Source organism: Aquarana catesbeiana, linkage group LG10 (assembly GCF_042186555.1).
Source record: "Aquarana catesbeiana isolate 2022-GZ linkage group LG10, ASM4218655v1, whole genome shotgun sequence".
Classification (NCBI taxonomy): Eukaryota; Metazoa; Chordata; class Amphibia; order Anura; family Ranidae; genus Aquarana; species Aquarana catesbeiana.
This window is the reverse complement of record NC_133333.1, coordinates 84,502,380-84,515,316: the sequence shown is the minus strand read 5'-3', so window position 1 is coordinate 84,515,316 and position 12,937 is coordinate 84,502,380. Positions and strand designations below refer to the sequence as shown.

At 42.7% G+C, this 12,937-nt stretch overlaps 1 protein-coding gene across 1 annotated transcript in view; it reads right to left on the bottom strand.

The window, feature by feature from the left end:
• Positions 1-10,708: 10,708 nt before the first annotated feature.
• SLC17A7 (solute carrier family 17 member 7) overlaps positions 10,709-12,937 on the bottom strand; it is a 312,589-nt gene continuing 310,360 nt past the window's right edge. The window contains exon 12 of the mRNA XM_073602352.1: positions 10,709-12,509. Within this exon, the coding sequence (XP_073458453.1) occupies positions 12,165-12,509 (345 nt within the window). The 3' untranslated portion in view covers positions 10,709-12,164. The remainder of the gene's footprint in view (positions 12,510-12,937) is intronic.

Genomic DNA, 12,937 nt, shown 5'->3' with positions numbered 1-12,937 from the left:
TGGTGTGCTTGGGGGACAGGAGCCACACTGGGGCAGAGATTCTGTCAGCTCTGCAGGGGCAGGTTCAGAGGTGGTTGATGCCACACCAGCTTAAGCCAGGTATGGTGGTTTGCGACAATGGCACAACCTCCTTTCTGCCCTCCAACAGGGACAACTGACCCATGTGCCCTGTTTGGCTCATGTCCTTAACTTGGTGGTGCAGCGGTTCTTGGGTAGGTACCCGACAGATCATATAATGTCAGTCCTTGGCTGGCTGACCTCCAAAAGGAATTTATTCTGCCCAAGAACCGCCTAATCTGTGACATGCCCACCAGGTGGAATTCAATGTTGGCCATGCTGCAGCGGCTGCACATGCAGCAGAGGGCCATCAATGAGTACCTATGCGACTATGGCACCAGGACAGGGTCAGGGGAGCTTGTTTTTTTTCTCCACGCCAGTGGGCTATGATCAGGGATGCATGCACTGCCCTGTCACCATTTGAGGAGGCCACGAGGATGGTGAGCAGTGACAGTGCATGCATCAGTGACACTGTCCCTCTTGTCCACCTGTTGGAGCACACACTGCATGGAATAATGGACAGGGCACTTGAGCCAGAACAGAGGGAGAAAGAGGAGGACTTCCTTACCTCTCAAGGCCCCCTTTATCCAGACAGTATTCCTGCATGCCAGCCGATCACACAGGAAGAGCACAAGGAGGAGGAGGGTTGTGTCAGCATGGAGGTGGAGCCTGGCACTCAGCATCAGCAGCAGTCTCCAAGGGATCATTTACAGTCCGAAGAAACCCATGGATTTGTACGTGGCTGGGAGGAGGTGGCTGCGGATCATGTCGTCCTTAGTTATCCAGAGGACTCTGGACCGAATGCCTCAGCAAACCTATGCTGCATGGCCTACCTGATCCTGCAAAGCCTGCGGAAGGATCCTCGTATTCGTGGTATCAAGGGGAGGGATGATTACTGGCTGGCAACCCTCCTTGATCCATGTTATAAGGGTAAGGTTGCGGACCTTATCTTGCTGTCGTAGAGGGAGCAAAGAATGAAACCTCTTCGGGAGGCGTTGCAGAAAGGTTTGTGCAATGCGTTTCCAGAGCCTGGGAGGTTACATTTTCCTGGTCCTCCTGGACAATGTGTTGCTGAGGCTTCGGTCAGTCAAAGAAGGAGCAGTGGAGAAGGTGGCCGTTTGACAGATGCGTTCAGACAATTTTTTAGTCCCAAGGTCTGATCGGTTCCAGCAACCATCGCCAGCGTCTGATTCACATGGTGCAGGAATACCTAGGGGCAAGATCAGACTTGGACACCTTTCCCAACGAAAATCCTCTGAGTTACTGGGTCTTGAGGATGGACCACTGGCCAGAGCTTGCACAGTATGCAATTGAGCTACTGGCCTGTCCTGCATTCTTTCGGAACGCACATTCAGTGCTGCTGGAGGCTTTGTAACCGATCACAGGGTGCGCCTGTCCACCAAATCGGTCGATTGGCTGACCTTCATAAAAATGAATCAGTCTTGGATCACCAGCTACCAAGCACCTTATGCTGATGTAACTGAATATTTTTTTTTTTTAATGTGAGATCCCTTCAAGACTGCCTATGCTAATGCTGAGTGACTATCCTGTTATGCTGAGTGACATTCCTCTTCCTCCTCAATTTTCATGCTGATAGCTTGTAAGAACATTTTTGGTTCAGGGCACCGCCACCAGTGGCTAAGGCCCAATTTTTCTGCCCCTGTTTAACAGGGGAGTGTAATTACAATTTTTGGTGCAATACTTTGCAGCGGGGCTCATTCCTGCGCTCCAACTATAGTATCTGTGAGGGGTTGCAGTGTTGTGGCAGCAGTGCCTAAGGCCCAATTTTTCTGCCCCTGTTCAACAGGGACATGTAATTACAATTCTTGATCTAATATTTCACAGCAGGGCCCATTCCTGCGCCCACCAAGAGTAACTGTGAGGGCTTACAGTGTTGTGGCAACACCACCACCACCACCAAAGGCCCAATTTTTCTGTCCCTGTTCAACAGGTGCATGTAATTACAATTCTTGATATAATATTTCACAGCAGGGCCCGTTCCAGCACCCACCAAGAGTATCTGTGAGGACTTACAGTGTTGTGGCACCAGCACCACCACCACCACCAAAGGCCCAATTTTTCTGCCCCTGTTCAACAGGTGCATGTAATTACAATTCTTGATTTAATATTTCACAGCAGGACCCATTTCTTGCGCCCACCAAGAGTAACTGTGAGGGCTTACAGTGTTGTGGCACCACCAACACCTAAGGCCCCAATTTCTGCAAAGTATATAGGGCAGGCCCCTACTTTCAAACATCCAACTTACAAACGACTCCTACTTGCAAACAGAAGGAGACAACAGGAAGTGAGATAAAATCTACCCCTAGGAAGGGAAATTCTCTCCTGTAAAAGCTAATATGGGAAAAATGTGTCTCCTCTCCACTGATGCTTTATCACTAATCCCTATTTCACTAAAAACCCAAATTTTCAAAAAACATTTGTCATTGGGACAAAGTGAGGTGAAATCTTCTGAAGAGGTGCACAGACAGCAAAACAAATGTTACAGGGGTGATAACCCTTCCCTATGTTTTCCAAAAAGCTTAATAATAGATTTTTTTGGCTGGAGCTACACTTTAAAAATGTACCAGTTCAAAATTACAAACCGATTCTACTTAACAACAAACCTACAGTCCCTGTCTTGTTTGCACCACCTGTATACTGCTGTTCAGAGTATATAGGGCCTTCCTTTTTTAATTTGGGTGCGGGGTTCCCCTTAATATCCATACAAGACCCAAAGGGCCTGGTAGTGGACTGGGGGGGGGTACCCATGCCTTTTGTCTCACTGATTTTGATCCATATTGCCTGGAGCCGACATTACATTAAAGCCGCAAGCAGTTTTAAATGACTTTTATTCCATTACAAATGTCATTTTGTGCAGGGACTGTTATAAGCACGGGAAACTCGGGCCACTTTACAGGCATACTATAGACACCCCCCGGTACGATATTTAAAGGTATATTTCACCTTTTTTTCACTTTAAGCATCATTAAAATCACTGCTCCCGAAAAAACGTCCGTTTTTAAAAAAATTTTGCATTGATACATGTCCCCTGGGGCAGGACCCGGGTCCCCAAACCCTTTTTAGGACAATAACTTGCATATTAGCCTTTAAAATTAGCACTTTTGATTTTGAACGTTCGAGTCCCATAGACTTTAATGGGGTTCTAAAGTTTGCGCAAACTTTCAGTCCGTTCACAGGTTCTGGTGCGAACCAAACCGTGGAGGGGTTCGGCTCATCCCTAGTATGGAGGTGTATAATGAGGCTACATCCAAAGAGAGCCATAAAAAGGATGGTTCCCGGGAGTAGTTTTGTAGGGTTTGTAATAAATGTATACCATCTTTAATATAAGAGGGTAACTGTTGTGCTAATAGCTGTAAAAATTAGTCTGGACAAATAGCTGGTGATGCTCTCCATGGCGGCCACGATTGGTCTACCTGGAGGATGTGTGGAATCTTTATGGATTTTGGGTAGATGATAAAAATATGGCCTATGGTAAAAATTATGTTTTAAGAAGGAGGCTTCTGATTTGTTGATAATACCTTCTGAGGAGGCCCTATCTATTAGTTTGTGGGCTTCTACAATGAATAATGAGAGTGGATCTTTGGATAATTTTGTATATGTGCTAGTATCAGAGAGTAGTCGTAAAGACTCCTGTTTACATCTGACCGCCCATAGAGGAGAGCAGGCTCTGTCTGTGTCTGCTCTGCACAGCCGAGTGTACACAAACCTGTCCTCTGCCTGCTTAATGGGGATCAGTGGACAGATCCCCCGCTGAGCAGGTGGATTTGAGGCGGTGTTCTGTCAGATTCGCGACCCATCAGATTAGGTGACAGAAGTGATGTTCCGTCAGCTGCGCATGCGTTCCACCTCTACCAGGTTTGCTCATCTGACAGAACAACTGCAGTCAGAAGGCGGCAGCAGACATCTTACTACACCCAGCTACGTCTTGAATTTCAGAGTAATTTTATCTATAAAGTGAGCGGATATAAATAAATATAGTATTTTGACATCTGTGATGCTGTTTTCATGGTCTATTTTGAAAGAAGCTGGACTCCAGCAGTAGGAAGGTGGCGGAGGCCATATTGGTACACCCGGCACTGATCAGCGCTAAACCTTTAGCCTTTCAAAATTAAACATTCAAACAGCATCACAGATGTGTGAGTTATTGGACCTGGAGTGTATAGACTGGTGGTGGTGGGCAGCCTCTTTGCTGTTAGGGAAGAACCAGCTATTACCAGTGGACCCTGCAGGGTTAATACTACATTTGATATAATGAATGGTTAGAACCCCCATCAGGATTTTATTGATAATCGAAGAAAACAGCCAGCATGTCATGTTAACATTTTGGGGGCATAGCAGCCCCTTTATCAAGGTGACAAGCAGAGTCTCAGAGCTGGCTGTTTTCTTCTATTGGATTTATATGGCACCACCATTTAGTCAAGAACCCACCCTCTCACAGGGGTTGTCTGGAAGTCTGTGCAGTGTGGTTTGATGTATTGTTTACCGCTGTCTGTGTCCCCACGTGATAGATTCACTCTCACTATTTGCCCTGATGGTCATTGCAATCGGGACAAAATAATGGGAATTTAGGATTTTAGAGTTGTCATCAGAACAGGATGGAAGAGGAAATACTGGACATCTGTTCTGGTAACAGCTGTCTAGGAAGAGATTTCCCCTTGTTTTGGAGAGATTTTCTCTCACCCTGTTGTATCTTTGGGACAGGAACTTAAAGCGGAGTCCCTCCCCTCCCTCCGCTTTTATGACCACATGAGGTACGTCATGTCTGCCCGCTCATTATTTTCTGGGATATGAGTGTCAATTCCAGGAGTCAATGGGCATCTGCCGATCGAAGCATTGTCTCACCGTGCCGCGTATGATATGTGCATGCGTGAGATAGTCAGCAGCGCCGTATCCTGGAAGGAGATACCAGTGGGCTTCAGATGCCTACACTGAAGATTGGAGTGTGCTCGGTGGGGACAGCAAGGTAAGTTTTTTTTAAAAAAGCATTTGCAAAACCTACATTTACCGCTAATCGCCTTGGATATGGAATTAGGTAGAAATAACGGTGTAATCGCTGTAACTCTGGTTAAAAGTGTCACTAGACTAACATCATAAAAAAAAAACTATTAACAAAAGCTGTATTACATGCTGTTCATACATACTCAGTCACTATGAGTTTCGTTTTCTGTATTTTGCAAAAAAACTGGTTGTTCCTTCTGCTTTCTATCTCTACCTTCTATTCATGTCCCCAATTCAGCTAGGGATTTAGCAGCTGTGGTGACAACTCTGCACATGCTCCATTTTCAGTTGGTTTATATGCTGAGCATTCCTCCCTATCACATTTGAGCAGCCCATGTAACTATAGAGTCACACATGTGGGTGTATACGCAGTGGTAAATGACATCTCACTCCCTCCCTCCTTCTCCATGCCCACTAACCAGCTAAACACAATGGGGGTGGGTTATTGCATGTAGATTAATAGTGGCTTCATCTCCCTCTTATTCTAAGACACAGGCTGGAGGGGAGTGATACAGCCTGTGACTGGCAGAAATCCACCACCCACACCATGTTATTTCTACAAAATAAAAAAAAGATTTAATTTCAAATAAAAATTTGTATGCCAATTTAAAACCGTTTATTGATATTATTTTTTTATTTTATTTTTTACTCTGTATTCCAAAGGCTGTTTTTTTTTTTTTTTTTTCTGAACATTTGACCAGTAGCAGAGGACTAGAAGTTCCTCCTGCTAATGTTTCTCTGCAAGCAGGCTGGGAAAGAGCTACAGTATCTCACATAAGTGAGTACACCCCTCACATTTTTGTAAATATTTTATTCTATCTTTTCATGTGACAACACTGAGGAAATGACACTTTGCTACAATGTAAAGTAGTGAGTGTACAGCTTGTATAACAGTGTAAGTTTGCTGTCCCCTCAAAATAACTCAACACACAGCCATTAAGGTCTAAACTGCTGGCAACAAAAGTAAGTACACCCCTAAGTGAAAATGTCCAAATAAGGCCCAATTAGCCATTTTCCCTCCCTGGTGTCATGTGACTCTTTAGTGTTACAAGGTCTCAGGTGTGAATGGGGAGCAGATTTGTTAAATTTGGTGTTATCGCTCTCTCATACTGGTCACTGGAAGTTCAACATAGCAACTAATGGCAAAGAACTCTTTGAGGATCTGAAAAAAAAAGAATTGTTGTTCTACATAAAGATGGCCTAGGCTATAAGAAGATTGCCAAGACCCTGAAACTGAGCTGCAGCATGGTAACCAAGACCATACAGCAGTTTAACAGGACAGGTTCCATTCAGAACAGGCCTTGCCATGGTGGACCAAAGAAGATTAATTGCATGTGCTCAGCATCATATCCAGATATTGTCTTAGGGAAATAGACGTATGAGTGCTGCCAGCATTGTTGCAGAGGTTGAAGGGGTGGGGGATCAGCCTGTCAGGGCTCAGACCATACGCCACACACTGCATCAAATTGGTCTGCATGGCTGTCATCCCTGAAGGAAGCCTCTTCTACAGATGATGCACAAGAAAGCCCACAAACAGTTTGCTGAAGACAAGCAGACTAAGGGCATGGATTACTGGAACCATGTCCTGTGGTCTGATGAAACCAAGATAAACTTTTTTGGTTCAATGGTGTCAAGCATATGTGGCGGCAACCAGGTCAGGAGTACAAAGACAAGTGTGTCTTGCCTACAGTCAAGCACAGTGGTGGGAGTGTCATGCTCTGGGGCTGCATGAGTGCTTCCGGCACTGGGGAGCTACAGTTTATTGAGGGAACAATGAATACCAACATGTACTGTGACATACTGAAGCAGAGCATGACCCCCTCCCTTCGGAGACTGGGCCACAGGGCAGTATTCCAACATGATAACGACCACAAACACACCTCCAAGATGACCACTGCCTTGCTAAAGAAGCTGAGGGTAAAGGTGATGGACTGGCCAAGCATGTCTCCAGATCTAAACCCTATAGAGCATCTGTGGGGCATCCTCAAACGGAAGGTGGAGGAGCGCAAGGTCTCTAACATCCACCAGCTGCATCATGGAGGAGTGGAAGAGGACTCCAGTGGCAACCTGTGAAGCTCTGGTGAACTCAATACCCAAGGGGGTTAAGGCAGCTGGAAAATAATGGTGGCCACACAAAATATTGACACTTTGGGCTCAATTTGCACATTTTCACTTAGGGGTGTACTCACTTTTGTTGCCAGCAGTTTAGACATTAATGGCTGTGTGTTGAGTTATTTTGAGGGGACAGCAAATTTACACTGTTATACAAGCTGTACACTCACTATTTTACATTGTAGCAAAGTGTCATTTCTTCAGTGTTGTCATGAAAAGATATAATAAAATATTTACAAAAATGTGAGGGGTGTACTCACTTATGTGAGATACTGTAGGTCGTGTGACAGCTGTATATTAATTAAGAAAAAGGCACTTAGATGCTTTTTTTAAATTTAACCGCTTCTCGCCCGGAGTATGCAAAATGACAAGGGTAGTTGTTATATCCTGACTTGGTGTCATATGACGTCCAGCAGAATAAGCTGCTCATGTGCACCCGCGAGGGTGTGCAGAGTGGCGATCAGTGGTGCAGTCAGTGTGTTGCTCTGAAACACTGCATCTCTGATCTTGGTAATGAGCCTATGAAGTAAGCTCTTTACCATGTTATCAGCTGTGTCCAATCACAGCTGGTCACATGGTAACCAGGAAGTGCTGTTTATCAGTTTTTCCTCTATTCACGCTGACAAGCCGATCGGCAGCTCTCCTGACAGGGGGGGGTCTGCGCTGATAATCAGCGCATTGATTATCAGTGCAGACTAATCAAGGGAGCCCACCAGGGATGCCAACACCATGCCCACCAGGAATTCCAACCCATGGCCACCAGGGGTGCCAATCAGTGCTCATTGGGGATGCCAATTAGTGCCCATCAGTAATACCTGTCAGTGGCTCCTCATCAGTGCCCATCGGTGAAGCCTATCAGTGCCCATCAGTGCCACCTATGAGTGCCCATCAGTGGCGCGTATCAGTGTCCATCAGTGCTGCATATCAGTGTCACCTATCGGTGCACATCAGTGCCACCTATAAGTGACCATCAGTGTTACATATTAGTGGCTCATCATCAGTGCCACCTCATCAGTGCTGCCTCATCAGTGCCCATCAGTGCAGCCTCATCAGTGCTCGTCATTGAATAAGAAAACTTATTTACAACATTTTATAACAGAAACAAAGAAAAACTCTTTTTTTTTCAACATTTTCGGTCTTTTTTTATTTGTTTAGCAAAAAATTAAAAACAGAGGTGATCAAATGCCACCAAAAAGCTCTATTTGTGGGGAAAAAATTATAAAAATTTTGTTTGGTTGTTTGGAGACAGTGTTACATGGCCGTGCAATTGTCATTCAAAATGCGACAGCACTGAAAGTTGAAAATTGGCCTGGGCAGGAAGGGGTGAAAGTGCCCTGTATTTAAGTGGTTAAATAATTACAGTGTCATCATTGACATACAGAAGGGACAATGTAAATGAAATGGTGTGTGTTTAGTATCATAATTAATAAAAAACGTTTGGGGTTTTCAAAGTTATAAAACATTCATACTTGCCTCTGTGCTGCAGCAAAGCATACCAACCTTACATTTTGGGCCCCATTGAGCTGGCCAGCAGAAAGAGTAGGGTAGGCTTCTAGTGACTGCTGAACTGACAGTGTGGTATATCTCCACCTCTGTTATGCCCCGTACTCACGGTCGAACTTTGTTCGGACATTCCGACATCAAAATCCTAGGATTTTTTCCGACGGATGTTGGCTCAAACTTGTCTCGCATACACACAGTCACACAAAGTTGTCGGAAAATCCGATTGTTCTGAACACGGTGACGTAAAACACGTACGTCGGGACTATAAACGGGGCAGTGGCCAATAGCTTTCATCTCTTTATTTATTCTGAGCATGCGTGGCACATTGTCCGTCGGATTTGTGTACACACGATTGGAATTTCTGACAACGGATTTTGTTGTCGGAAAATTTTATATCCTGCTCTCAAACTTTGTGTGTCGGAAAATCCGATGGAAAATGTGTGATGGAGCCTACACACGGTTGGAATTTCCGACAACAAGGTCCTATCACACATTTTCCGTCGGAAAATCTGACCGTGTGTACGGGGCATAAGGGTTACCCAGAATAGAATGCAAAAGGGGTTGTGTTTTATACCTATCATTGTGATTGCAGTACATTCTTGTCCTTGTTTATTCATTGCAGTATGTCTCTCAAATTGTTTAATATTTGCAGTAGAACTTGTTTACTGTTCTTTTCCTCTGTTTATCTGGTTGTAACGTACTTCTCGCTATTGTCTATGGATCGACTTCAGTACAACCAGCCTGCTAGATTTTTCTTGTGCGATCACTACCAATGGTTACAACTGCTAGCAGTGATCATTGTATTATGATGGCAGGTAAGCCTCCCGCTGTCATAATACAATAGCAGCAGGAGAGATTTCCTCTTTTCCCCATTAGTGTTGATGGGGGAAGCAAGCTATTTTTTTTTTATTTCAACTCATGGTTGAAGGAAAGAAAACTGTGTAATATATGGCTTGCTTAGATCATAGGGGTGGATATCCAGGCATTGGCAATAAATATCCTTCACCCACCAAGTGTGTCAGGGAGTATGTTGCTATTCACGAAGTCATGGGCACATCAACAAGGGGATCCAAAGTGTCAAGCGGCTCCTTCGGGGGTAAGCACTACATCTTTTAAGGTAAACCACCCCAATGGTAAAAAGAAAACAAACAAAAAAATTTGACAACTGTTTTAAGCAATCCATACTCTATACAAAATTAGAAGAAACAAAAAAAGATCTGGCTTATAGATACACTTTACATAAAGCTGTTTGTCTCTACTTATGAACCTATTTTTCCGGAATATTATGTACAATTAATATTAATGCAGTCATTGCTTTAATCAAAGTCTGGCACCTTATGGCACCTAATGTGAGGAGAAAAGGTTCTCTTTAAATATCCATTGTGCTCTACTGGGAATGTTCAAATTTAGCTTGATGCACTGGGTGTTATTCTACAAGCAGCTCTACACATTAACATAATTCACACCTACTTTATTTACCTTCCAGTTGTCACAATCAGCCAATCAATTGCTCTGCCAAACACACATCATGCCCTCTAACAGCACAATGTGACACATGCATATCATATGTGTTCAAATGTGTGTGTAGCTTGCTGTGTTGTTCTCCTAGTCCCTGAAGTTGCCAATATCATTATGTGACTGATGAATCTAAACCCATGCAGAGAATATATATATATATATATATATATATATATATATATATATATATATATATATATATATATATATATATATATAACGGTTGTAGGTATGACTTATTAAATATTGAACCTGCTTATGCTTATATTTAAATGTATCCCCTTTGTGGCATTTCTAGCAGCTCTAATTTTTCCTGGAATGCATTAATATTTTACTGGCTGATTTTACTCTTTGTTCTATAATAAGCCTCCTTGTGTTGTAGTTTTTTTCAGGTATATATAGTGTACAGTGCCTATACTGGGCTACTAAGAGTTCATTTTTCCAATTTGTTTTATTATGCTGGTCAAATTAAAGATAAGTGAAAAAAAGAATCATCACATTGTGAACTGGAATATATTTTATTATGTACAGTTACTGCACATATTAAAGTAATTCATTTTAACTTCAATACCATTACCCCTCCCAGAGAACTTATCCATCTTCAGCCCCAGTTTCCCCTCTGATGTAGGTTTCATGTATACAGTGTACTGGGTTTGGCTGATGACGACAAACATTAAGCCAACAGCAAGACCCCCCTAATGTCCAGACAGATCCTTAAAGTGATTTGTGTTATCAACAGCTTTAATGCTGAGGTAAATGCTGTGTCTGGGAACAGGGGACCTTACAGGGTATTACAGGTTGACAGCTGTCTTCTTTGGATAAGGTCAGAAAAGTCCAGAAAGGGCTTTGGCATGAAAATCCAAAATGCTTGGTATGTATTAATAAAGAAATGACTTTTGCAGAGGGCATCATTTTTTCTAAGTTTACTGCAATGTGCTATGAGGCCACATACAGGACTGTAAAGTATAATGCACTTATTCTCTGGACATGGGGATGCTAACTCGGGTGGAAAGTGAAAAAACCTAGGAAGACAGTTATGGATGTCTTAAATTTTGTCGTTATGTCGGTCCAAGGGATTATGCTGCATGCCATGGATTGACCCACTACTGCAAGCACACAAAAGTACACAAAAAGGTGCTTTGTCAATTACGCCAATCACAAAAATAAGCCCCAAGACTGGAAAATGACAACATCCACCATGTTAGTAAATGTATTTCACTGATCATTCAATGAACGTGATAATTGCCCTGGCGTATAAGAACTCAGGGAGACTGAAGACATACAAACAATGGGCCTGCCATGGGCACTGTACATAACCCCATGTCTCCCAACAAGGAGACATTTTACTATAGATATATATTGAATTCATATATTTTTATATATACTTATATTTATATAATATTTATTTAATTAAACCTCTTTAGAAAATAAATAGAAGAGACAAAGCGATGTTAGAAGTATTTGGGCAGTCTTGCCTTGCTTGGAGAGGTGTGTGCCCATGGAAGTGTCCATGGTTTCATTTCTGGTTCATTAACAAGTATGAATAAAGAACATATCACAAGAAAGTATATATTTGCAACTTAGTGTTCAATATCAATGATAAAACACACTCATCCGTTATTGCTTACACACTTATAAAGGTGATGAACATTTTCAAGACACAAGCCTTGTGACAACCTACACAAGCAACAAGCAAATTACTGATACCAGAAAGAGAATGGGCCCTTGGACATCACAGAAAAAGTTGCAATTTTGAAGAAGGGGGCACTATAGGCACTGCCTTCAACCCTTTATGGTATATATTGATGTATTAAAACAATAAAAAGGAAGCTACATGATCATGTGAAGTGGGGAGACTTGGCAACACCAGTCACCTTTTGTTAGATTCTTGCTTATCCTCAGTTGAAGTAGAGACATTGCTGTCATTTTAGTTAGGCATTTGTATATTTTTATTTTCAAGACAAGTCCCTTTCTGCAGCTGTCCCATATAAATAGGGGTCCTTGCCCTGGTCCTGGATGAACTCCTCCTTTTTCTCCCATTCTGCTGGCCAGCCTCCATTGGAGAAATTAGTGGTCTGGGTGGCACCATAACTACCATAGCCACCACCATAGCTTTGAGGTTGATCTTCACTTTCCTCAGCAAGCTCATCTTCATGGATAAAACCACATTTCTCTTCAGTGGTTTCCTCTGGCTCAGCCCATGGCTGCTTTTCTCCTGAAGCAAAGAGGCCGTAGAAAATTACACCGCCATAGTGAACAAGGGATGCAATCAGGAAGACATATTGCCACTCTTCTCTGGTCTGCATTGGATGTGAAAAGTACAGTGAAAAAAGAATGGTTAATAATTTCTAGAAAAGTTTCCTCTTTCAGTTATACACATAAAATAGCAAACATAGCAAATAGCAAACATCTGGCCTTTAGTGTGTGTGACGTGAAGCACAATATGCACAGTGCAGTGATCCAGATTGTGTAACATACAGCACAGTGTACAGAGCAAAGTAGTGAAGAGTGTGAATTTGTACAAGAAAAAAGAGAAAAAAAAACTGCACTAAGGTGTACCAAAATAATGTATTGTAACACAAATAAATAAAATTAAAACAATTAGCAAATAATGTGAAAGAAGCAGCAATTCTCCTGCACAACAAAAACAGTGTAAAAATGTAGATAATATAGAATTGCGCTACAGCATTGACTCAATAATGCATAATCAATCAATAGTGTTATCCAT